This window comes from Amblyomma maculatum, chromosome 1 (assembly GCF_055883805.1).
Source record: "Amblyomma maculatum isolate TAMU_Amacu chromosome 1, ASM5588380v1, whole genome shotgun sequence".
Classification (NCBI taxonomy): domain Eukaryota; kingdom Metazoa; phylum Arthropoda; class Arachnida; order Ixodida; family Ixodidae; genus Amblyomma; species Amblyomma maculatum.
Genome location: NC_139344.1, coordinates 313,915,946 through 313,943,405, shown reverse-complemented (window position 1 = coordinate 313,943,405; position 27,460 = coordinate 313,915,946). Strand labels below are relative to the sequence as shown.

General features: G+C 43.9%; 1 protein-coding gene across 3 annotated transcripts in view; it reads right to left on the bottom strand.

Annotated features, from left to right (window-relative positions):
* LOC146207148 (sodium- and chloride-dependent GABA transporter 1-like) overlaps positions 1-27,460 on the bottom strand; it is an 86,925-nt gene that overhangs the window by 17,959 nt on the left and 41,506 nt on the right. For 2 of the 3 annotated variants that reach the window (XM_084603008.1, XM_084603015.1), the window contains exons 9-12: positions 17,161-17,285; positions 3,604-3,716; positions 3,106-3,234; positions 2,333-2,435 (exon numbers count right to left, since the gene is read on the bottom strand). In XM_084603008.1, coding sequence (XP_084459134.1) covers positions 2,333-2,435; positions 3,106-3,234; positions 3,604-3,716; positions 17,161-17,285 — 470 coding nt within the window. The remainder of the gene's footprint in view (positions 1-2,332; positions 2,436-3,105; positions 3,235-3,603; positions 3,717-17,160; positions 17,286-27,460) is intronic. The other variant, XM_084603019.1, reaches the window with a different exon arrangement.

Genomic DNA, 27,460 nt, shown 5'->3' with positions numbered 1-27,460 from the left:
GTATTCTGGGTGCATGTTGCGTGGGAGAGGACGGACAATGATGTTCTCACGACATTGTGGCGGTAGTGCAACCTTGTCGGCTGTGCCCCTATCTATTTTTCGACCCACCCATTCTAAGATGGGTGGGTCGAAAAACTACTTAACTCTCATGTTAAGTAGTTTTTCGACCTACTTAACCTCTCGAACTACTTAATCTCTCATGTTGGGCGATTCTCACCGCTTCAGCAAGTTCCGTCCAGCTATTATGCACTTCCATTTCTATCAGGCGTTCCGTAGAAGAGGAGATGGGTAGACCCAGCGCCCTCTTGACGCAACGCCTGATGAGTGCGTCTATCTTATCTTTTTCATTGGTCCTGCTGTTGAGGAACGGTGTGGCATAGCATATTCGGGTTATTATGTACGCCTGCATCAGTCTCAAGAGGCTTCTCTCTTTGAGGCCTCTGCCTTTGAATGCAATCCTCCTAAATATCTCTGTTACTTGCGTCGCGTAGGTAGTGAGTTTTTTTATTGTTCCGTCGTTATACCCGTCCTCTTAAATAAAAAGTCCGAGGATTCTGATTTGCTGGACGTTTGGTACGGTTTTGCCGTCGACCTTAATTTCTACGTTAAAGTCGCCCTTGCACCTCATTGATTTTGGGTTATATATGAAAAGTTCGGATTTTTGCGGAGAGCACGCAAGACCCCTTTCGGCCGCGTAGGACACAATGGTGTCTGCCGCCGCCTGTAGGCGTTCCTCTATGCTGCCATTGTTCATCCAAAGATTAACGTCGTCCGCGTAAATGCTGAACTTTAGATCTTTTATGACTTTATTTAAGAGCGGCTGGAAGGCCGCTCATCACCACGTTAAAGAGGAAGGGGGAGAGCACCGAGCCTTGCGGCGTTCCTTTACTTCCCAGGTGGACAGTGGGGGATTCTAGGTCCTGAAACTTTACTTTCAACGTCCTGTTTGTCAGGAAATCCATTACGTAATTATATGTCCTCTCGCCGACTCCTAATTCCCGCAGTCCCGCGAGAATTGCCTGGTGTTTTACGTTGTCAAATGCTTTTGTTAGATCTAGTGCTAGAATTACCTTCGCGTCTCTGGATTTCGGGCCAATTATGACATGTTGTAATCGGAGCATTACGTCCTGTGTGCACAGGCTCGGTCGGAACCCGACCATCTCGTGCGGCCATAGGTCGTTCTTCTCCATGAAATTAGTTAGCCTTGTTTGGATTATGCGTTCCATAAGCTTTCCAATGCATGAGGTTAGAGAAATAGGTCTGAGGTTTTCCAATTTCGGTGGCTTGCCAGGTTTTGGAATTAGCACAACGTTTGCAGTTTTCCACTGCTGCGGAACACGACCGCTATTCCATACTTCTTGCATGTAGTTGGTGAGTGCCGTTATGAAAGCGTCGTCTAGGTTTCGTAGCATTTTATTTGTTATTCCATCGGGGCCGGGAGGCAAGACACACGTTCGAGGGGACTGACGCGGAACTAATAACTAAACTTTTAGACACATATGTCGGCGATACAACATCCCTCCCTCTTACGCAATACGCGGGCCCTCCGAACGAGGCCGTCGACGCGCTCATCTCAGAAGCGGAAGTTAGAGCCGAAATCCTGAGCTTAAAGACGCAAAAACGAAGAAATTTGGATGTTGACGTCACATACTACATATACCTGTAAGCAGCGTGAGATCTCACAAGAATGAGTAAAATAGTTAAATATAAAATCAAATGAGCTCCAATAAAAACAACGCAAACAGAAAGGAAGCAAATAAGTACAAAGGAGGTCCAACGCGGCAAATGAAAAGTCGCCTAAGGGTTTTCGCATTTAAAAGTGTGCCTCCAATAAATGTTTTTAACATGGTCAAGCACGGCTCTCATGAAATTTGCCCTGGCTATGTTTGAGGCTTGCAGGGTAAGCACACACAGCTCTTTAAAGCCTGACCGCATTCAAGGATTAATTCGCAAGGCAACCAAATGGAGACTCGAAATACTAGAAAAGAATAATTCGCGAGCTCAGTGCGTTCAGCTAGCATTGATGTTGGGTAGTGTTTGGCGGCACTTAATCTCGCGAAGAGAGGTTGCAGTACCTGGCGGAAATGAGGCTTTCTACAATGTATACGTCAACATTGGAAAGGTAAAGAGGATGACCTTCTTTTTTAGAGCACCACTGCGTCCGTGACCTGTATATTTGGAGCAGCGGAGGACAACTGCCCATCTTCATTTCTCAATGTCATCACAAAAGCCTCATTCCAGGTAACAGCTCTGAGGCTATAGGCTCTATATGCTATTTGTGTATTCTTAGCAAGAGGTTTTGTGCGCAGAAACCTACAAGGCAGAGACTTACCGTAAACCCACGAGAGTGCGACCGCTTGGAAGAACACTATGAATAGCAGCGTCATGCCACTGACGGCATAGTAGTCCACTAGTTGAAAAAGATACATTCCGCCCTACAGTAAGCGAGGGAAAGAGATGACAAAGAAAAACATTAGGCTGAACAGCAAATGGGCAGTTCACTGTCACGCTGCTTTATGGCGAGCTAATTTAGCTTCTTCTGTGTGGAATATTTCAATTATTTTCACAAATGACGTAAATTAAGTCCATGGTAGTTTCTAACAATGTGTTTGGAACGCAGCATAAGGACAGTCCTTCGTATAGAGTTCGACGCGTTATCAACTATGCACCTCACACGCAACACTGTCATGCTTCATGTTGAACGCTGTGGTGCGCATCCTTTCTTTTATTGCTTTTGAAGAACCGTTCACAAATGCATTCTTCCATTGTGCGAAAAAATGCTCCAATAGTGGCATTCTATACTGCCGATCTAACGAAAAGTGTTAACGCAATAGATGTACAATAATCAGCGAGTGAGAAAAAAAGACCATGAAAATCATCGAAGCCCCTTATGAGCCCCTTTAACCGTACCCACCATTTCTGCCGACCACGGGTTCAAGGCAATTGCGGTGCATCTTAATTTTAGAAGGAAAATTTCACTCACCGCACCGCGATGCTTATGCCGAGAGATCTGCTAGATCACAGTCCCTTGGTGTGTTTAGTGCGGCCCTAAGTTGAATGTGGTGTCTTGAGCTCGACGGCGGAAAAGTGAGGATGAGTGCTTACCTGAGTCACCATAGGGAGACCCAGCAGGAACTGGAACACGACCAAACAGAGGACAACGAGTTTTCTCCGAGGGATTAGCTGCGGCCATTGGTCCATAAGGCCAGCGACTATCGCCTCCGATGGACAGAACTGCAAAATTAAAAACAGGCAGATTTTTAAAAGATGCAAAAATATAGGGGACACAAGCTGCAGGACGTGATAGCACAGGCACATTTAACAAAGCCGTGATGTAGGGGTAACGTATCTCATTCAGAACCAGGCAGGCATGAAAGGCCCAAGTTGGCCTTCGTGACGTCAGTACGCTGCCGCCACTTGCCTTCCTTTGCTTTCTCCGTGGTAACCACGCTGACTTGGAAGAAATTACAATTTCACGAACCACCACGCAGCGGCGACTATGTGCCTACTAGGTGCCCACAACAGGTCATTAACCCATTTTCCTCTTTTCACGTTTTCCCTAAAAAAGGAGAAAAAAGAAATGCTGACTTGGCTGAATCCTACCTGACTGTTGAGTCCCAGGCAGAGAAGCATGGCGAAGAATAGTATGGACCAGATCGTCGCTGCCGGCAGTCGAGTGACCACCTCTGGATACACGAGGAAGGCCAAGCCTGGCCCTGATGAAGACAAAAGATGATTCTTAGAAGGTAGCACGAGGACCTTTGCATGACACCCATTCCACGAACACTGATGCAACTGGTATTTATGTCGACTACAAAAGGCGTGAAATTCTGTATCCATTAGGAATATTTTTGCACTTTCCATAAACCTGCAAGTTTATAAGATCCAAGTTGCAGGTGCAAATACGTTATACGAACTTCTGCATAGGCTTTCCGCGCAGCTCTAGTTCTTTCACTGTCTACCGTGCAACTATGATGTAAAAAAATTGCGCCCTTAACGGTGCAACTACGCTTTCGTTCCGCTCCAGTGGGCCAAGCATGTGGCCTAGCATGCGCTTCCTCATGCAGGTTTTTCTAGTTGGCTTTGCCGGAACGCAGCAAAATTGAACAATGATTGACGCATCCTTGGCGGCTTTGTCCGTATCAGCGACGCCCTGTTTCCCTATGCATCGTGACATCACAAGTTCAGCGCCGTCTACCAGCGGCATGACGTGTAAAAGGCTTCGAGTTCAATGGGCGGTCCAGGCATAAGTATGTTACCTAACATGTGCAGGTCAGTGATTATTATAGTACAATTAAGAGTGACTGCCGCTGTCTCTTGGTTCTGCAGTGCCCACTCCAGTGCTTGTGAAGCGTTTAGCGTGTGCAAGCTCATTCTGTGCGGGGATGTTGAGTTAAATCCCGGCCCGAATACGGACCCCAGTACCAAAGATTTACTAAAACAACTGCTGGCTGGCGAGAACAATTTAACGGATGATGTTGCAGCCGTTCGAGCACAGCAGGCAAATCTGGAAAAACTTAGGTCTCACTTCATCTGCAGGCTTGCTGACTTAGAAAACCGTGTAGCACGAATCGAGAGCGTTGAAGAAATACTTAATAAACTTCAAGCGAATATCACTGATCTGGAATTTGATAGTTTTCGGTTTATCTGAAGACCCGGATGAAACTGTGTCGGCACTGAAACAAAACGTTGTCGATAATTTTACTGAAGAATTCATAGGATTGGGAATACAGGAAAGCAAAGGCCGGTCATAACAATGAAAAACGGGAAATTATGCAAAACGAATTAAAATTTCTAGAAACGGGCATATCGATTGAGAACGATTATTCCAGCGAGACGCTCCGCAAAAGAAAGCTTCTTTGGGCTAGTCCCAAAGACGAAAAACTAGAAGGAAAGAAGGTTGCCCTGATAAACAATAAATTGAAAGTGGATAGTGGGACGACGCGTGGGACGACGCCAGATGTGCGAGAGTTCAACTGTCCAGTCGCCAGCTCAGTCGTCAGTCGAGTTCTGGCACGGAGTGATGCCAGCCGCATAGCGATAAGAATCTACGCCTGATGAATCTTTATGCCCGTAGTATAGTAAATAAAAGCGATCAACTAGGAGCTCTAATCATTAGATTCGCATATTGTAGTCATCCCTGAAACTTGGCTCAAAGAAGAAATCGACAAAGCACACATCTCTCACCGTGCTAAGCCTGTTTGTGTTAAACATTTCTCGCGTACCAGGAATTATCTTGACCTCAGTGATTTTCAAGGAAATGACGTGTCTGTACTATGGAATAAATTTAAAGAAATTTGCACGTACTGCCTGAAACTTTTATTCCGAGCAAAGTAAAAACACGCAAAACTAATCTCTGAATTACGCGTAAAATCTTGCATCTAAAGCGAAAGCTAAAGTGACTAAAACGAATACGTGCCTTCCGAAACGTTATTGAAACTGCGGAAGGTGCTCTACGACAGGCTGTGCATCAAACAAAACGTCCTTTCTTTGAGCACATGCTACCAATATTCATTCAGAATGCTCCGCAGAAGTGTTGGAAACACATGTGCAGGAAAAACAATCCCGTCGACCAAATTCTGCACAATGATGCTCTTATCACCAATAAAACAAACATTGATGAACGTTTAAATAGATATTTAATAGTTTCTTTACGAAATCAGACTCCAGTTTATGTCAACCTGCTGTATCATGTCATCCCGAACCAAGCATCGTATCTTCAGCAGCTGTGTTTTCAGTGTTGTTGAATCTGAAAACAAAAGTGTCCCCTGGTCCGTACGTGATTCCGAATACTTTCTTGCGCCGTTATAGTGAAATGTTGTCCCAGTTTCTTACCATGATTTTTTGTGTGAGCCTGTTAACTGGCAGTGTTCCCTCGCATTGGAGAGTTGCGCGGATTCTGCCAATACTGAAAAAAGGTACAGCCTCATCAGTACAAATTTTCGTCCAATATCGCTTACATCTTCTTCTTGTAATCTTATCGAACAAGCTGTAGTCCTTTCTAAATGACAGAGACGTCCTATCGCCACACCAACATCGATTTAGAAAGGCCTTTTCAACGGTCACTCAATTAGCATTTGTAGTTCATAGTTTTGCTGATATTCTAAACTAGTCAGGGCAGATGGACGTTATTTTTCTAGATTTTAAGAAAGCTTTTGATGTTGTCTCACATGCCAAACTAATACTTAAGCTTGAAAATATCGGGTTTCCTTCTTTCAAAATTACCTGAGTTTCCGCTTACATTTCTAACAGCGCCCAGTTTGTCAGTATTGATGGCCATGTTTAAACTGCCTTCCGGTCACTTCTGGTATGCCGCAAGGTAGTGTACTGGGAACATTATTGTCATTGGTTTATATCAATGATATTGTGGCTGTAATTAGTGAACCAGTGCAAATTAGGCTTTTTGCCGATGATTGCGTTTTGTTTCATGAAATCAGATCCTACGGCGACCAAGTCATTCTTGACTCTAATTCACTCATGTGCAGTCGATGGGAGAACAATGACAAAAAAGCTTTTATAAAGGTGACCAAAATAAGCTGTCATTTCTGTATGCCCTTCCAAATAATCCGCTTGAGGAAGTTCAGTCAGTTCAGTTCAGTCGTTCAGTCGTGTCCGACTCTTCGTGACCCTATGGACCATATCATGCCACGCTTTCCGGTCTCTCACTATCTTCCTAACATCACATAACTTCGTCTGCAGCGCCTCGAGGATGCCATCTAACCATCGTGTTCTCTGCCTACCCCTTCTCCGGTAACCCTCAACCTTTCCCAGCATCAAAGCTTTCCAGCGACTCCTCTCTTCTCATCAGATGACCAAAGTAGCTAAGCTTTAGCTTTAGAATTTGACCCTCCAATGAGCAGTCAGGGTTTATGGTCGACAATATCGACTGATTTGATCTTCTGGCAGTCCAAGGAACTCTCAAGAGTCTCCGCCAGCACCACAATTCAAACGCGTCAATTCTTCGGCGGTCAGCCTTCTTCACAGTCCAACTCTCGCATCCATACATCACAACTGGAAAGACCATAGCACGAGTTATACGGATCTTGGTTGGCAGTCGATGGGAGAACAATGACAAAACAGCTCAATATGTTATCAATAATTGTCGCTCCGATGTGCTACAAATTTCGAATGGCGTGCCACAGGGCAGTCTTCTGGATCCTATACTCTTTAACGTATATATTAATGATATTGTTAATATAAGCAACGAGATAAATTTTATTATTTACGCCGACGACACCAGCTTATTCTGCTCCTCTACTGGTATCAATCAATTAACGGATTCTGCTAACAAAGTACTCACCTCTGAAGGAATGGTCGGGCTTAAATTCTTTGACGGTAAACAAAGGAAAAACAAAGGCAATAATATTTCAAGCTACGAGCAAGCTAGTAGGGAATGCGCCACCTATATTTTTCGGCGGCTCAATAGTCGAATATGTCCAGTCATTCACATCACTTGGCATAGAATTTACACCCACAATGTCATGGGATACTCAGATAAACAAGGTCTGCACTATGCTTTCTAAATTCATAGGTCTCCCGTAATAAATATATTCTACCAACGAAACTTGACCTCTACTATGCATTCTTTTTCTCCTACTTAGGATACTGCTATTTGGTGTGGGGAAATACCACTATGTCCAATTTGCAAAAGCTTTTTGTTCTGCAGAAGAAAATGCTACGTGTTATAACAAATTCCTCCTACGCCCCCAACTCGTCCCATAAAAAATATTTAACCAACATGTTAGAATCCATCCAGAACAGAGCCGCTCGCTTCATTACACGCAACTGCAGCCCTCACTGCAGCGTTACAGCGATAAAACGTGACATCGGCCTCGAGCCTTTAGACATTCGCCGTTCCATTGCGCTTGTGTGTTTATTTCATAAATACTATTATAGCACAAGGCCATCTCCATTACCTCTTGAAACGCCTACACGCATTTCACGCCGCCTACATAACCAGTACAGCATAAAACGCATACACGGAAAAACCCTAGCTTTTAATTCATCTGCACTTCCACGCGCCATCGCTCTTTGGAATGATTTTCCTGACAGCATCGCATGCATCTGCAAACATCAACCATTCCAGGATCAGCTGCGCAAACATCTCGTTTCTTCTCTTATTTTTTATTTTCTTTGCTGCAGTGTATTCTTTGTTCCTTTGTTGCTATTGCATTTTGTTTTGGTGCTTTGTACGTCTTGTGACTTTTACAGTGACTAGTGCTTCTGCATTTGTTTCTTTTCTTTTTTTTTTTTTTTACGAATGATATCTGTCGTATGTCCGGCATTCATGCTACAAATTACCTTGTATCCTATGTACATTTTCGTCTTTAGCTTTGCCTTGTAAAATAGCTTCTTTTTACTTCATTTTTTCTATCTCATGATGTAATAATTAGATTCTTTTGCACATTTTGCTGTTATTTGTCCCCCTTACTCAATGCCCTTCTGGGCTCTGTTAGGTATTATGAATAAATAAATGAATACGGATGAAATACAAAATAATTCCAGTCTTTAAGCAGTTCGAATTGAGGCTTACTTCTTTTTATAAAAAAGCATGCCACACAAAATGACCCATTTTTGTCCCGCATTATACAGCTGGTGCCACACAACACGCCCTATGCTATAAGAAACCCTGAAATGTTTGAGGTACCCAGGTGTAGAACAAACTATGGTTTTGCTGTGTTGAAATATATACTGCCAGTGTGTTTGAACACTTTTCTTTAAAGCAACATGAACAAAATGTCTTTTTCTTTCCTCCGAGAAATGTTCACTGATTAGGTTGTATTGAATTGATAAGAAATGCGTCTGTCAACCATTCATATTTTTACTTTTTCCTTGTCATTGCATAATTTTTCTTCTGTTTCAAAGCACTGTCTCATTTTGTAACGCGTGAATTGTTCATTTTAAATCGCACAAACTGCCGCTGCTGTTCATCGTCGGCTTTACGGGTGGCAAAGCTCGTCAAGCGGTCATTGCGAACTGCTTTTTTTTCGTCACCCGCGCTTTTTGTACGACAAAAGCAGAATAAACATTCATTCATTCATTCATTCATTCTGATGTCTCTGCTCTTTACTAGGCGGTGAAGGCTAGCCATGGCTCTCTTTCCCAAAAGCAGGCGTCTCCTAATTGCATGGCTGCAGTCTCCTTCCGAATTAATCTTGGAGCCCAAGAAGAGAAAATCTGTCACGGCTTCCCCTTCTTATCCCTTGATGCTCCAGGATTTGATAGGGCAAGAGGCCATGATCTTTGTCGTTTTAATGTTTAATTTAAGCCCGAATTTTCACTCTCTTCTTGTACGCGCATCAGAAGTCTCTTGATGCACCGAGTGAGAGAGAAAGACAGGGAGGGCGTGGCGGCCCTCACTGGACAGCGTTGCACAAGCGTATGTTACTCCGGAGTGAGCAGTCGTGTGTCGCGCGTCCTCAACTTCGGCATCGAAGATGGTGTAAGGAGAGCCGCAATGGATAAGGCCGTCTGGCGCAAGTTCGAGGTGCTGAACGGTTACGAAAGCGGCGTGAGTCTACTGATTCTCATATTGCAGCTAAACGGTGCAATGAGGAAACATGCCGATCGTCACACTGCGCGTCGGCGTGATGCCGAAGCGAAGAGGAACAAACGTGCGGTAGAACAACGGGCTGCGCGACTGCAATCGATGGAAAGGTATAGCAGGGCTCTGCACCTACTTCTCATTTCATTAACTATGCAAATCCGCCGTAATTTTTTTTTTTTTTAATGTCCTATTACTGATATGTTTGGTTTGGTTGTGGGGTTTAACGTCCCAAAGCGACTCAGGCTATGAGAGACACCGTAGTGGACTTGTCCAGAAATTTGGACCACCTGGGGTTCTTTAACGTGCACTGACATCGCACAGCACACGGGCGCCTTGCTTTTCGCCTCCATCGAAAAGCGGCCGCCGAGGCCGGGATTCGATCCCGCGTCCTTGGGAAAAGTAGCAAAGCGCCGTAACCACTGCGCCACACCGGCTGGCATTACTCATATGTGTTCTGCAATGTAATTTGCCGCATATCTTTTGTGTTTTTTTTGCCCTTCCTGCTTGGGCCCATCTCAGGGTCTGCTGTATTGTATAAATGAGTAGATAATCCCTAACGTTTTTGGAAACGTGTTCTTGGCATACTTTTATGTACCTATGCACCCTTTTCAAATGCACGGGTGAAAAAGTTGTAGCAACCTTATGGGCTGTAGGTACTTCAGAATTTATGCGCTATCTCAGACGTTTAGAAAACCCTTTCAGTTGTAATTCAAGCATGCTATCAATAAAGTGCATGTTATTCTAGTTCTGAAAATAAATACTAGTTGCAAGTGAGATACCTGTAGCTATGGGTGGACTTTCCGCACGAGGTTTGAAGAAGTAAATGAAATATTTCCGCTCGACTGATAAGCTCTTGCTCAACAGTCCTATATGCTGCATGTGAGGTAGACTTGTGCAACATCAAGGAAACGACTCGGGTTCAAAACGATGAAACGGAGGAGTTCATCCATTGAGTTTTCTTCTTTTTCCTTATCATCTCTGGCAGTATGGACTACGGAGCACCTTCAGAAAACTACAGCTATTACGCGATAGACGATTTTAACAGCACAGTAATGGGGTTACCTTCCCACCCAACTAAGACATTTTCTTTATTTTGCATAAGCTCGCAGTCTTCGAAACAAAGGAGACGCCGTTGGCACTTATCTCAATTCACTTGCCCATAAATGTGATGTTTTAGCATTTACAGACACGTGGTTCACTGATTCACTTGATGTTCAATTCGAGAACTATTCTGATGGGTCTTTGTTCAGAGACAGCAAAAAAGGGGAAGGTGTCTCTCTCTATTTTCGTGATGGTGTATCACACGCCTGTCTAGAGACATTTGCCGTTGTTGATTATGATTTTGAAGTACTTGTCGAATCTTGTGATGTTGTTATAATTGTCGTTTACCGACCACCGTCTGGGAACGTTGAACGGTTTTTTTTTTACCTCGACAGTACACTTCACTCGCTTACAGGACATAGCCAATCTGTTATCGTCCTGGACGATTTTAACATAAATATATTAACTGGGAATACTGTATCCAAGAACTTTATTGCTATTATGTCCACCTACAGTTGCACAAATGTTATAAACCTGCCTACAAGAATCACCGCAAGTGCCGGAACTGCCCTTGATTTATGCTTCATTGACTTTTCACCAAAAGATGTCAAGTCGGGTGTGATGGCTTGCGACGTCAGTGACCATCTTGCATTTTTTAGAAAAACGGCTGACTGGGCGAGTTGGTGAACCATGACGGACAGTAATGTCCACTTCTCCTCTTTGTCACGTCTTTGCTGCGCACCTATATTACTGTTCCATTTTTTTATTTTTCTGCCCTATTGGAGAAAAACTTTTCCTAGAAACCCAGTTAATTATTTTTATCAAAAACGTAATGACGAAACAATAAATCGCTTTCGACGCATGATCTCAGAAGTGGACTGGACAGATGTTTTTAATGAAATGGATCCTAGTTGCTCTTACGATGTCATTGAAGAAAATTTAAAATGCCTATAATGTTGCATTTCCTCTTGTTCGCAGCTCTAAATACAAACAGACTCAAAAGCCGTGGGTCACAAAAGAGGAGTACAAAAGAATAAGGCAGAAACAATACTTTTGCTGATATTTTAAGGTGTAGGGACATGAATATACTGAAACTGTAAAAAAAAAACCGTAAGGAACAAACTCAACACCGATTTGAAAACTGCAAAACAGGAATATTACGCAAAAGCGTTTGCTAATAAACATGCCCCAAATCAAATATGGAGGTCATACAACAATTTAATATCAAAACGATCTCAACCAACACCAGTAGAAATTGTGGCAGATGGCGTCCACCTCAGAGGTCGTCCCTTATCGACATGTTCAACGAACACTTCTTGAGGGTTGGTGAAAATCAGGCCGCACAAACGACGTGCACTGATCCAATATCATTTCTTCAAGTCAGTCCAAGATGTTCAATATTTCTCTCCCCAACAACAACAGCCGGAAGTTCTAGGTATATATCATGTGTAGAAAAAATAATTGTTCCGTTGGTGCTGATAACATTAAGGGTGTGAAATCTGTATCCGATATTATCGCACCTTTGTTGTCACATATATGCAACCAAATGCTCAAAGAAGGCAAGTTTCGAGAGAAATTGAAGATTGCGAGAGTTTGTGTGATACATAAGACCAGAAGCTATAACGATCCTAGTAATTATTGCCCAATATCCGTTCTGCCTGTCTTCTCGAAAATTGCCGAACAAGTTATCCACACCTGCCTTATTTCGTACCTCGCTAAGACCGGAGCTATTGCCAAAGAACAGTTTAGATTTCAGAAGGTCAAATCTACGGAAAAAGCTTTACTTCTCATAAAAGACAAAATAATTTATAATATCGAAAACAGAATGTTTACACTTGGGCTACTTTTAGACTTTAGGAAAGCCTTCGACTCAGTCTGTCACGAAATTATACTACGCAAACTAACATTCTACTGGTTACGAGGCTCAGCCCTTAGTCTTCTTGACTTGGCATCCAGATTGCAATTTATAATGATCAATGACATACGTTCCAGCTACGGCCTTATACGCACTGGTGTGCCACAAGGCTCAATACTGGGTCCCATTCTATTCCTAGTCCACATAAATGATTTTGTTAATATCCCTCCTTGCTCCGAAACAGTTCTATATGCCAACGACACAAATATTTTTTTTTACGGACGCGAGTTTACAAGCTATAGAGAGTAAAGCAAATATCTGGTTAGAAAATCTCTCATTATAGTTGCGGACTAATATGTTAGAATTAAACATCGACTAAGTATTGTGGGGCCCCTCATTTTTTGAGCGTGCAATAAAGCAGCCGACGCTACTGCGCATGTCAGGCAGCCCGGACTCTGACGAGTAACGTGACTCGCCGAGCGCCTAGATAAGCGACGAGCAATCAGCCGCGGGGTGGTTTTTTCCGCTGGACTGCCCGGGCAGTGGCCAGGAGCTCTACGTGAGTGTATGCGTTTTCGAAGCGTCGTGTTTTTGTCCGGCAGCGCAGGCCCTTTTCGGCCTCGCCACACGCGTCTTGGCCCTCAACTGTCCTCGGATTGTGTGGCGTGTTTTCGGTACTCGCTCCCTTGTACGGTGCTGTGCAGCAACTCGCAAAATTGTTTTCTTTCACCTAGTGTTTATTTTGACTGCCTAAATTAAAGCGGTATTTTTGTTCACGTTGTTGCCGGCCGTTTATCGCATGGGTGGCGGCTCACGAACCCCCTGAGCGAGGGCTGAGGCCCACAGTATGTAATATTCAGAGCTAAAAATAAAGTCATAGGAGATGAGCTAACCATACTATACAATTCAAATGTTATACAGCGTTTACAGTCAATAAAATTTCTTGGAGTTATATTTAATGAATACCTGCTGTGGACTGACCGTATTGATCAAGTAAGAAAAAAGATTTCGCGATCTTTGGGCCTTCTAAACAAATTTAGGCTTCTGTTACCAATATGGCTTTATTTCAGTTTAATTCAATCGCATCTTCACTATTGTCTGCTGCTATGGGGCGATACAAGACACGCTAATTTAAATGCTACAGAAAAAGGCCATTAGAGCAACTGCTAACCTAGCTTACTTAGAAAGCACGGGCCAGTAAGCTATTAACCCTTTTTCAGTTAAAAACGCTTCGGCTAGCGCTTGAAACGTATAATACAATTCATTCTGAACCTCAGCTTTTTGTAGCGCCAGAACTACCTCAAAATCCATATCACCTTTGGCATATGGAAATAAGAGCACCAAAAGCAAAAGCGAATTACTGGTTTAAAACATTTAGATATCAAATGGCTGCCCTTTTAAATGAAAACAGAAATATCCGTGACCTCTTGTACCAATGTAAAAGTAAAAAAAAAATTACAAGAGAACAGTGATTGCACTGCTGATTACATGACGTTTTGGTACATCCTGTGATATACTGTGCATTCATATCAGTGAACATGACTCTTTTGCTTTCCCTTCATAACTTCCTGTATTTCATCACTGCTTCTTTTCAAGAAATCTTAATTTACTGTAACATGCACTGTACAGCTTTTCGCTCTTGTATGTTCATCGTAGATTGCTGTACCAGCCGTCCTGGCGTGTGATGGTTTCGTGTTGTTGTTGTTTCCTTTTTTTTTTATTTATTCAGAACACCTTAGGTTCAGGTTTTGTTATTTTTGAAATGGATTTTGTTTCCTGTGCTTGTGGAAACTGATGACCGCTGTACACATTGTATTTGCTTGTTTTGTATACAAGCGCCAAATGCAATTTGCTTCCCCCAGGGAGGAAGGCCCACGTTGTGCCTCTTGGCCTCATTCCTGAAGTGTAAATAGAAATGCACTTCAAAATAAATAATTAAAGAATATATAAGTGTCGAAGGTAGACACGTTAAGGGCAGGTATAGGCCACGCGTCTTCTGCCCATAGTCGCCAGTTAGCTCTGTCTTTTCTGTTAAAGCGAAAGCTTTACAACGTCTTTCGATTTCTCGGTTCGGCGTGTGCTTCATCTTCTTTCTTCTTCATCTTTCTTCTTTCTTTTTTCTTTATTCTTTACACTTGGCAAACAGTATTCGTGCCGGTAAATATCTCCACAAATATGCAACATTGCCTTATACAATGCCATACAGCCTTCTGAAGAACTAGAAAGTCGCTTAGTCAAGTACGACCTAAACCTTTCGTTTTGTCTACTTAGGTTTAACCGTGTTAAACTTTTGCTTAATTTTTTCGAACAGGAAAAGGTTGTAACTCTACCCGTTACGCCCCACAGTATGGCCATATTTTGCACCAATTTCTAAGGGTGCGAGTTTAGACACGGAAATGCACCCTTAAGGGTGAATGTTTTTACAGTGGATGCTCTGGGAACAGCGATACGCCATGCGCAGGAAGTTCATTGCAGTCTGCCTAATTCCCTATTTTTACGCGCATCATCCTTTTCTGGTTTTGTGCGGTATTTGACACTAAACTCTATGCGTGATTGTAGTGGAAGCTATTTTTTGAAAATGTTTTTTGTCAGATGTATACAGCTCGCCCATTTCGCGCCGGGAGGCCGGAATGTCAGACCTTGACGCCATTGTGCACGATATTATTTCTGCAAGAAATTTCCCCAACAGTAGCGTTGACTCATAATCAGACGCTGGATACTTTCACGTGACGGACTCCGAAGCAACGGATGATTTAAGCTGACGTCATTTTACTGTTCCTGTGCCAACTGGTTTGTGTCTTCGAAGAGTTCTTTTGCCACACAGAGGATAGTGGCTTGCAGCATTGCGCTATTTGTGCCTTCACAACTGATATTTTTAGACTTATCAAAAGCTTTTGATCGCGTATCCCATAAAAAGTTACTTTACAAAAGCTATCTCGGCATCTGCAATATAACCAAATGGTTGGAAGCGTATCTTTCAGGTCGTCGTCAGTTTGTATTTTTTGAAAACCAATCTTCAGATCAAGTCGATGTACTTTCTGGCGTACCGCAAGGCACAGTCCTTGCACCGATCCTTTTTCTCTTGTATATCAATGACATAGCACGCAGCCTTAATTCGAATGTTTGCTGACGATTGTATCATATACAAAGAAATTATTACCTATGAAGATCAGCTTGCATTACAAGCTGCACTCACATCAATAGACGACTGGTGTCAGAACTGGCAAATAAAAATTAACAATAAAAAGTCCCTCTTCATGGCTGTAACCAGAAAGCAAAATCCAGTTTCTTTTCCTATACAGCACAGACCAATAAAACAAGTGAGTGAATATAGGTACCTAGGCACTAGTGGTACTCTCATCAGACTTGAAATGGGAGAAACATGTTACATTTATGACAGGCAAGGCTCTTTCTGCTCTCCATTCATTAAAGCGTGCAATCAACTCTGCAGCACCAGATACGAAAATTCTGGCTTACACCACACAAATTCGTCCTATACTCGAATATATATATATATAATCGCCTGGTTCCCATATACGAAACAATGCACAAAAAAATTTGAGAATGTATAACGCAAATGAGCAAGATTTATATACAATAGATACAGACGTGATGATTCACCAACCGAACTTTTGGATCAAGTTGGCATTCCAAATATAAGTGCTCGTGCCAAGTTCCTGTTAACCTCAAAATGGACGCCAGTCGTACCCTTCGACTTGACGCAATACACGTAATAAACATTGTAAACATTTAAATGAATATACAATGATACGTTTAGGTATTCATTCTTTCCCCAAGCGGTTAGAGTCTGCAATTCTCTGCCTGATGATATTGCCAAGTCTACTGCGCTTTCTTCATTCATCTCTAAGTGTGCAGTGTTGTTTATGATTCATAAGGACGGTTAATTTGAATCTCGTCATTGATGTGAGTGTTGTTCAATATGTTCATTATGTGTGTGCTTTATTTTAACATTTCGTTAATTGACTAGTTTTAAGTCACTGGTTCGAATTGTTCGATGTTTTTTTGCTGCTAATTGTTTGTTCCTGAAGGGCACCTACAATTTCTGTTCCATCTTTTTGCTTGTTCCTTTTGTATAATACAATCTCCCAATCCTGCGACAGCCTCAACCGAGGCTAGTAGTACGTTGTAAATAAATAAATAAATAACTCTGCTGAGGCCTATTTACAAAAGGGGTTTTGAAAACTGAACCATACAAATATGTCTTGCAGAAACAAATTGATTAAAAATTCACTCCATCAAAAGGAATATAATGGTGTGTTGTTGTCATCAAGTTCTGTTCGTGACACTTTTAACATTTATAATTTTGTTGGGGGTTTTTCTTGCTTCATGACCGAGTGCTTTAATTTGGTGCTGTTCTCTGTCCTTGAGTGCACATTTATTTCGAGCCGAGCTGGATTCGCTTCTGGACCGCGCTGTATGGCTTTTCATTCTCGCGGTTCCAGATCTCCCGGAGAGACTTGCTGACGACCTTGAGAGGCTAATATGGTCTCTATGTGACCGCTGCTTATATAAATCTGACCATTAGAGTCGTTGCGGAACGATAAATGGAAATACCTAAACAGACGTGAGAGAAGAACACAGTCTGTTATTGTGGCCCAGTCGTTTCCACCAACATGCACCAAGCAGTCTGATTAAACTCTTTGAATAACTTCTTGCGCTGTTCTTCGCGCACTTAGGCAGAGTGCAATGCACTTACCAGACTTTACTACGTCACCCACTGACTTATCTGCCAAATAAGCCATGTGACCAAGCACGGAGAATATAACCGTTCCAGCCAAGACACTTGTCATGGGGTTAACGACGCAAACAATTGCCGAGTCCCTGCAAACAGGTGAAAGCAAAAGAAAGCTATCGATCACACTGGAGGAAAACATTATGAGCAATTAATTGATAAATGCGGGAGGGATAAATGTCACGCGTACATCTTAGAAAAAAATTGTGGGGGTTTAAGCATGGCTTGAACCTAGTGATAGAGCGAAAGCTGTGAGTGTTGCGGTGAATGTTTCTGCGAACACCTGCATTTAATGTGCCGCCGTCACAACGTTCGAATGAGCCTTCTGTCCCAACAACTCGCTGTCGTCGTTCGCCTCTGCATACTACAGAGTTATCTGTCTTCTTTTGCCTGCTCTTTTACCTCTTCTTTTTCTTTTCAGTTTTAGTTATTTATTTCTTGCTAGAGAGGTTTTGAAAAAAAAAAAAAAAAACCCAGCTTGAAAAGCTCCCGAGGCCCACAGCATCCAGCAACAGCGGCACCATTGGTCATATGCAAAAAAAAAAAAAAAAAAAGTCATACATAAACCTAAGGCATAATTCACAATCTATGAATAAACAGCGAAAACACAAAGCGAGAACACAAATACAAAAGTCATAGCATGCACTGAAAGCATTATTTAAACATTCTGTATGCAGAGATTATAGCACTTAATTTGACTGCAACGCCTAAAAAAGAACAATTTTCAACATAGATGAACGAAGACAGCATGATAGTGGCGTACTCACGGGTTACGCGAGGCATTCAACGAGACTGTATATTTCGATCCTGTAGAAATACATAACCACAAACCATCAAAGAAACAAAAAATGAGAATAATTTAGTGAAAGAACGCCCGAAGGACAGCATTGTTGCATTTATTAATGACAATACCTGCATCAAAGAGACGGTTGAGTAATGCGGGAAGATAATATCTAAGCATCTGTAGCCCATAGTTTGTGGCGTGTTAATGGTGTAGTGCTGTAGCTGGCGTAGCGGGTATGTAGGCACTAGAAGCTTCAGCTTAGCGATTTGAGATAGTGTCGAAATTTTGTCCCATGTTTCGTGTTTGTAGCGCAAGGACAGGCGTATATCATAGAGAATAAATATTCTCGGTACGTTTCTCCTGTAAAAAAAAAAAAAAAAAAGGGGCTGCGGAAGGATAATCATAAGGTTGGTTAAAAATAATTCTTAAGACCTTCTTTTGAAGGAGGTAAATATTTTGAAGTACGGTCTTTGGAGCAGGTCCCCAAACTAGGTTGCAGTAATACAAGTGTGACAGGAAGAGGGCTTTAAACAGAATCAGTTTAATTGAGGTCGATAAATAATGGCGATACCGTGATAGTATGCCAACTACACGAGCAACCAAGGCATATATGACCTATATGTGTATCCCAAAGCAGTTTTTCCGTAAACCAGATTTCTAATGTTTAAAAGCCGATAACAATTTCTATATTACTCGAGACAGCAAAGTTGTCTGGAGATAATACCTTTCCTTTCGGACGAAAGAACATTGCTTCAGTTTTCGAAACATTTATCTGCAGATCATTAGAGTTTACCCAGTGGGCAAGCGCTGAAAGCGTCTTGTTTGCAAGAATAATGAGATCATCGGGGTTGTAACCACTGAAAAATATGCTTGTGTTGTCCGCGTATATTATAAAGAATGCATTCTTATTAATATTGGTAATATCATTGATGTATAAATTAAACAGAAGTAGACCTAGTTGCGAAGATAAAAAACGGGGCTGTCAAAAGAGCGGTAAAAAACGAATTTCGCAGTGCGCTATGAACGTCGTGTACAAAATTCCTCTGTTCTGTTGCAAAGTGTAGTTACATCTGCTAGACATGGCGCTGAATGGGCACCGTAAGTGTTCAGCCGACTTTTTTTGACATAAATTTTAACTGTTTCCCGTTAACTGAAATACCTCAACATAGCATCGTCTTCGTTGGTCTTTCATGGCCCGACATGTAAACGCATTTAAGTGGCGTATTTCTGCAGGCCCTTCAAGTGAATTCGGCAAGAACATGAGTGATCTCACTTAAGGGCATACATCGAAAGGCTTTATTAGCAGACGATTACATACATAGATGCATCACGACAATGCAAATCTTGAATTAACGGGCCTTGGTGACTCGCGGCATTGGCTGCTGAAAGCGGTGCAAACTTGTCTACTTGAATGGCGGAGCTGATACCGAATGTCTTTCGACGTTCCGCTCAACAACACGCCGAGCAAATGATGCTCGACTACTGTGCCCGGGTTCGAACCCGACCCCGACGGCTGCGTTTCGATGGAGGCGAAACGAATGTGCGATGTCAGTGCACGTTGAAGATCCCCAGGTGGTCGAAATTACTTTGTAGCCCTCCACTATTCACTCCCACCTTCCTCCCTTGCCTTGCGGCGCGGTTCAGGTGTCCACAGAGCAAGTGTGACAGATACTGCACCTTTCTTTTCCTCTGAACCAATTAATAATAATAATGATAATAATAATAATAATAATAATAATAATAATAATAATAATAATAATAATAATAATAATAATAATAATAATAATAATAATAATAATAATAATAATAATAATAATAATAATAATAATAATAATAATAATAATAATAATAATTTTTCTTCCCAAGATGGCGCCCAGTAAGGACGCATGTGCGCTGTGCCCTCGCCCGTTTTTTGGCAAGCAGCAGTTTTTACGATGTGCCGACTGTGCGAAACGTGTTCACACGAAGTGCGTCACTTGGGCGGATGACGAGCTGCAACTCCTGAAGTCCGGCGCCCGGCCATTCGTGTGTAATTTGTGTGCGTCGTCGTCGTCTGACGGTGTTAGGCTTAGCGACGGTGGTGCGCCGGCGGCTAATAATAATAATAATAATAATTGGTTCACAGGAAGGGAAAGGCGCAGTATCTGTCACACTTGCTATGTGGACACCTGAACCGCGCCGTAAGGGAAGGGATGAAGGTGGGAGTGAAAGTGAAAAGAGAGAAAGGGGAGCCGTAGTGGAGGGCTACGGCGTAATTTCGACCACCTGGGGATCTTTAACGTGCGCTGACATCGCACAGCACACGGACGCCACTTCGTTTCGCCTCCATCGAAACGCGTTCCTTTCTCCCGGCGCCCCGCTCCTGGACAGCCACCCGACCGGTTTTCCCCCTTCAACCGCGACCGGCGAACATGGCGGTGAGTTTGCCTCGCTACGGGCTCTCCTCCTCGACGCGCTTGAGGGAATCTCTTTTCTGAGCGACGAGGTTGCCCAGCTACGGGAAGAGAACGAGCGCCTTCGTGGAGAGAATTCGCGGGCTTTTGTACAACAAGCCGAGGTCATTGCCTCTCTACGTGCCGATGTTCGCGGCCTACGCCAGGAGCTTGTGCGGTGCGCTGCTTCGCAGTGTGAGCGTCCTCTCGTCGAGCGTCCTCTCGTTGTCTCCGTGGGAAATCCTACCCGTGAGGAGCAGCCATCTGTGGACTACTCCGCCGCTCTTCATCAAGGGATGACTCCTGGCGATATTACCTGTTCATCTTCTGCCTCTGCCCCTCCCCGTGCGGTTAACTCACCCAGTGCGATGAAGAAGCACCGAAGTCGAGCCATTACTGGCGCATCGAGCTCATCTGTCCTGAACGTTGCCATTTACCAAAAGAAGCGTCCGAAGACTATTTTCGTCTCTAAACTCAGTCCCGATACTACATCGGTAGACCTTACCAACCATCTAAAATCAGTGAATATTACCCCCATTTCCTGTCGGCAGCTGAAAACAAGGTACGACTCCTACTCGTCCTTCCACATTGAAGTTGATGAAGAATCCTACAGTAAGCTTGTTGAGCCTTCGATGTGGCCGATGGGTTGCATATACAAGGACTTTCGTGGGAAGCTTCACGACGATATGCTTCATCCCTCTTCACTGACGCAAAATTGCAGTGGCCCCTAATTTGGATATCTATTATCAAAACGCCCGAGGTCTTCTGACTAAGGGATCTGAACTTTTTTTCTAGCGTCTTGTCCTCTTGTTATACCGCTGTTGTGGCTACCGAAACCTGGCTGTCAAGTGATATTCTTTCCAATGATTTCTTTCCAAATAATTACTCTGTTTTTCGTAGCGACCGCCCTGAAACAGGTCCCAAATCAAGAGGAGGTGGAGTGCTCATTGCTATTGACAGTTTCGTGAAGTGTGTTCGACGTTCCGATCTGGAAACTGTTGAAGAATGTGTGTGGCTCGAGCTCACTTTAAATCGACATGAAAAACTTTTACTTGCAGCTTTCTACATTCCTCCGAATCTTCCTCCTCCAGCCTATGATGATGTTCTGCTCTCAATCGAACATGTTATAACCCGTCATAGCAAACACAAACTTCTTATTTTAGGCGATTTTAATACTCCTGGTATCAACTGGAACTCATTTATTTCTTCTCACAACAATCATTACATATTGAGTAAGTGTAACGCTCTACTTGATTTTATAGCCTTTAACTCTTTGCAGCAACACAATTTCATTGAAAACTGCTGTGGTAATGTTCTTGACGTCTGTCTATCGAATTTTGAAAGTGTTCGAGTCTCGAGTTCAGACATACCGCTTACTCGCTGTGACAAATTTCACCCTCCGCTTCTAGTTACTACTGCTGTCTCTGCCTCACCTTCTACTAATCCTGTGGTCACTGCATCGCCCTTCCCGATTACCTCTACATCTTGCATAATGGCGGGGGTTGAACACATTATGAAGTCGATTTCATTTTTAGTCTCACCGTTAGGACTTTTCCATGTCCATTTCCGGTTCTTCCGTTTGCTGAAGAAGGTATTCATGATTCGTAAGGTATTGCGCTCTGCAAACTCAACTAGTAACTCCCCCCTGCTATTCCTAGAACCAATGCCATAGTCACCTACTGCCTTCTCTCCTGCCTGCTTTTTCCCTACCTTGGCGTTGAAGTCGCCCATTAGTACAGTATACTGCGTCTTTACTTTTCGCATTGCCGATTCTACATCTTCGTAGAAGCTTTGAACTGCCTGGTCATCATAACTATATGTAGGTGCATAGGCCTGTACAACCTTCAGTTTATACCGCTTATTAAGCCTAATTACGATGCCTGCAACCCTCTCATTAATACTATAGAATTCATCTATATGACCCGCTACTTATTGACAAGGAAACCTACTCCTATTGTCGCCTCTCTGGTAAACCTCGATAACACAGTACATGCCCATCCTTCAGTACAGTATATGCCTCATTCGGCCTCCTAACCTCACTAAGCCCTATGACATCCCATTTCATGCCCTCTAGTTCCTCTAACAGCGCTGCTAATCTAGCTTCACTAGCTAGGGTTCTAGCATTAAACGTTGCCAGGGTCAGTTTCCATTGGCGGCCTGTCCAGCGGAGCCAGGCTTTCTTAGCACCCCCTGCTGCGTCACAGGTCTGACCGCCGCCGTGGTCAGTTGATCCGCAGCCGCTGGTGACTGAGGGCCGGGGTTTTGTGGTGCTTATCATAATAGGTTGCGGCCAATTACTGCACCAGGGTGGCCACCTCCTGTTCTGGTGAGGGAGTGCGTTGCTGGAGGTGTTCGCCGGCATCAGGTCGCACCCCAAGCCTGTTCATGCAATTCCATCGACACGCGGATTTTTTTTTTTTCATCCGGTGGAGAATTGCGTGGCACCGGGATTTGAACCCCGGTCCTCTTGCATGCGAGGCGGATGTTCTACCACTATGCCACCGTTGCAAATATTAAGAAATACTAGCAACAAAATACCATTTCTGTGCAAAATTTGAACTGCGAGTATTCCGCGGTTTAGCTGGAAGAAGCATTCTACATCGCGCCTCTCATTGTGCAACACGCTATAGACCAACGCCGTGTTTACAAACAAAGGGGGCGCTCGCGGCGTCGCAGCCGACTGGGGGTGAAAAATAGGGTTAGCGCCCATAGGAATACATGGAACCGAAATATTTCTAAGCAGTTTTCTGATTTCACGGGGCACCTGTGATGACGTTATTCGGTACAAAGCAACCATAAACATCCTAGAACAGATCATAAAAATATGAAAGCTCATTACCGAGGCGAAGTACTTTTAAAACACCGCAAAACATGTTGGGGTGCGAGTTGGGAGGGCGACCCGTAGAAATACATGTAAACACAACTTACCGGAGCATTTTTCTCATTTCGCAGAGCATCAGAAGTGGTGGCCGGTCGTTAAACGTTGACCAGCGCTTTGAAGAAGCGTGTGATAAAGTATGGTGCGTCATTACGGAGGCAGTCTACTTTTAAAACTCCCCGAATAACCTGTGTTGTGAATTCAGACACTCCCAAAAGGCAAGCTGGGTGTAGCGAATCGCGCAGTTTTGCTTACAGTTTGATATGCTGCCGCATAGGGTAAATACGCTTGATAATACTGTCGCTCCAGTGATACGTGCTAGACATAATGACATTTAAAAAGCAGTTGTCAAACGCTATACCACAATATGAACCGAACGAGATTCGCGCATTGCAGCAGACGACAGCGTAGCTGGCGATACCCACCACGGTCGCCTCCAGCTCCGGAGCGTCTGCTAGCGACAGCGGGTGGTGCATGGTCGTCTGCAACTGTGCGCGGTCAGTTTATCGTGCTGTGAGCGGTCGCGCAAGTCGTCAGAATTGCATTACTTGCAAGAGAATGTAATGTGTCATACAACATGACGTCGGGGCGTCGTACAAGACGTTCACCAAAAAATGAGAAGGGTTCAACGCTGCTGAACCGAGAAAAATGTTGCGGTAAGTTGTTTTTACATGTATTTCTATTGGTCGCCCTCTCAACTCGCACCCCGATACGTTTTGCGGTGTTTTAAAAATACTTCGCCTCGGTAATGAGATTTCACACTTCCGCGATCTATTCTACGGCGTTCATGGTGTACCGAATAACGACATCACAGATGACCCGTGAAATTAGAAAACTGCTTTGGAATATTTCGCTTCCATGTATTCCTAAGGACGCTTAGCCAATTTTTCACCCCCAATCGGACCACGCTGGCGATAGAAGCGCCACCGTGCTTACATCACAGATCGGGATACGATATGAAGGCAGCGGAATATCGAATAGCCCCTGTCGAGAGAAAATACGAGAAATGAAATGGGTCGCACTTCACGGTAAACCAGTGCGGCGATAAATGGAATACATATCTTGCAGTAGTAAATCCCGCATTCGGTATATAGCTGCCCGTACGGTTAATTCGCTGTGCTTTTGTATCTACAGTTACCATTAAAATTTTGAAATATAACTGAAAACAGAGGCAGCCTAATAGTCAACTGACTATCATCACTAATAAAAGCTCGGCCTAATAGGCCTGGTCACGCTATTGCTCGTGCTTCCGCCCTGCGAGACGGATGGTATGGCGTGATAAAACAAAACACAAAATAGCCCCACGATGCCGGACAGCTTCTACGGGCAGCGCTCAGCAGCCGTTGTACGCTGTCGCTACCGCGGCATCAACGATGCACGCTCAGCCCAAAATGACGTTGAGTGGAACCGCGTGCGAGAAGCCCTTTCCAACCACAAGTGCCGGCAAAGTTTTCCATTTTGGACGACAGGTGGCGCTCGCTTTTCCGCAAAACTTTTTTTCTCTCTCTCTCTTTCCTTTTTTCTTTCTTTTTTTGGCTAGGACGCAGTTTAGTGTCCACCCGTTACAAAGGGTGCAGCCTCAAATCATCAACATCATCATCATCATCATCATCATCATCAATGAGCATGATAGGTACTGCTACCACCCCGTTTCAAAGGGGACGCTCCTATATTCCATCCATCCATCCATCCATGGTCGATTGGCGACCACTTCTGCGTCCAGAGAGGGAAAGTGCCTCATAGGAATAAGCATTTTTTCTTATTTCACAGCGCAAGCACGATATCGGCCCTTCATAAAGAAAATCACCTAAAACAGACTGACAAATTTGCCTCATTTCGAAGGCGCTGTATTTTTAAAACAGTGCGATATGGGAGTCACCCGGCGGCCGGCACTGGACGGGAGTCCAATGCAAGGATACCCATTCGAACAAAATGTTTTGAGCAATGTTCTCTTTTCATTATGCACTCATATAGGTAGTGGTTCGTTCAGTTAGCATATGGTTTGAAAAATATTGCGACAAGGTATGCAAGGACATTTAGAATCTATATTTTTAAAACGGCTCGAAAATGTATGTCGCGAAGCCGTGCATACCCCTGACAGGCGCTCTGCCGGCTAGTCTTTCCGTATCCCGGACTCTTTACCTCGAGATAAAGTCCAACATGCTGTTACGTGCGCTGGTTCAAAAGTATGATCACTGAAACTGGGCAGCCTAGGTGCTCTACGCGAAAGCAACTCTCAAACCGCATTGCCAATGAACAAAGACAAATTACGCACCATTGCAGACGATGACGCAGACGATACCCAGCCATTGCGGCGATCGCACCACAGCTTTTTGATCACACCAGTTGGGAAACTCCACTTCGAAAAATGACCATCTTCAGCATGCATTTTTCGGGTGCTTATAAAGTGTGGCGAATAGAAGCGGCGAATAAAAGCTGCCTCCTGTATAGTTCTCTGAAAATCGTTCGTTTACTATCCTTTACCCTCTTATTTACCTCTACGAATCTTACGCCTAATAATTTCTGCTAATGCACATTTTCAGCTGATTTGATTTGTCAGGTGGTTGGCAGTTATCAACAATGTGAAAATTCACAACTTATACGCAGTTTATTTTATTGACAGTGGGCGCCACCACTATCCGTATACATGCAGTGTTCCGCAACTTTACCGGAACCGCGTTTTGAAAAACTCTCCCGCCGCACGTTTCCAGTGAAACGCAGAAAGTTTGCGTGCTGTTGACCCTTTTGTTGCATTGTAAGTCTTACAGTGGTGCTTACCTGGTTTGGCCCCACGTGGTGAGAAACGAGAACCACCTTTGACGAGATTGAAGAGGCGGAATACATGAACGCCAATTTTCCGGCGAACGGCAGCGTTAGCGCCATCTAGCATCATTAGGAAAATGTACTACGCTTGCCTGCGCGCCTTAAAACCGTGGAGCTTTCCTCCAGCGACGCCAGATAGCTCCCCAATTGTCTTTTTGCCGGAAACTCGGCGTTGGCGTCTTTTGTTCCTCAATCGCGTCGCAGGCGGTTCTAGTTTTTCTTTCCTCGCGCTCTGTCAAGTCACGTAAGCACTATGGCCAAGTTTACTACGTAACAAAAGTGTAATCAACGTGCAAGGCGGGCGGTTTCAGTGAAAATGAGCCACAGGTTCAGGTGGGATACGTTTTCTAAACGGTTTCGATAATGTTACAGAACACTATATATCCGAATTTTTACCAGTCGAAACCGCCGTTTTTCGATACATGGGCCCTATGTGATGTTTCGCAACTGGTAATAGCAAAGAACTCTGTCCAGGCGAAGGGCTCAGACGAGCTTCTGACGTTTGCGCGCGAGCAACCTCAGGGTATCGTCAGCGTCTGCGCAGTTTGTTTTCGTTCGTTTGTCATGCCGTTTGAGAGCTGCTTCTCGCCTTGAATATCCTAGGTTGCCTAGTTTCAACAACCGTACTGTGAGCCAGGGCACCTCGCTTAGCAGCATGTTGGACTCCTGGAGAAGGCTGTGCGATTCGAAGGAACGACAGCTCGCTCAGCGCCTTTCAGGCGTACGTCCAGCGTCACAGCACACACTTGTTATGCCATTTAAAAACTATAGCTTCTAAATATCAGCGCATATTTTGTCACAGTACTGTTGACAGTGCACGCAGACTGTGAAAGAACACGAAGCCTACATGGTGAAACGAGAACAATGTTTTGTCTTCGTGAGTCACGCTCCCGTGCGGTGCCGGGGGAAGCGGCGACCCCCGCGCGCACGTTTTGCGGTGCCTTGAAAGTGCACCGCCTTCAAAATGAGGTTTCATAATTAGCTATATATTTTAGGTGCACTGGTCTTTTCTTCATGAAATGACATCGTCCTTGCACTGTGCAATCTTAAGAATGCGCTTTAAGACTTTCGTTTACATGCGTTCCTATGCGTTACATGCATTCCCACTCTCGACGCTGAAGGTGCGGCTACTGGAGCGCACGTCACTCCGGAGTTGGACGTGCATGGAGCATATAGACGTTGTAGTGGGCCACGTAGACTTACATGGGGTAGTGATGACATCACTGCGTCCGGGTGACCTGGTGGTCACCTGTGAATGACGTCATATCTATGGTGGCGTGCCACCTTTACCGCCATGGTGGGCACCTTGTTCACCACCTTAATTTAGATGAGGGCGGTCACGTGGTT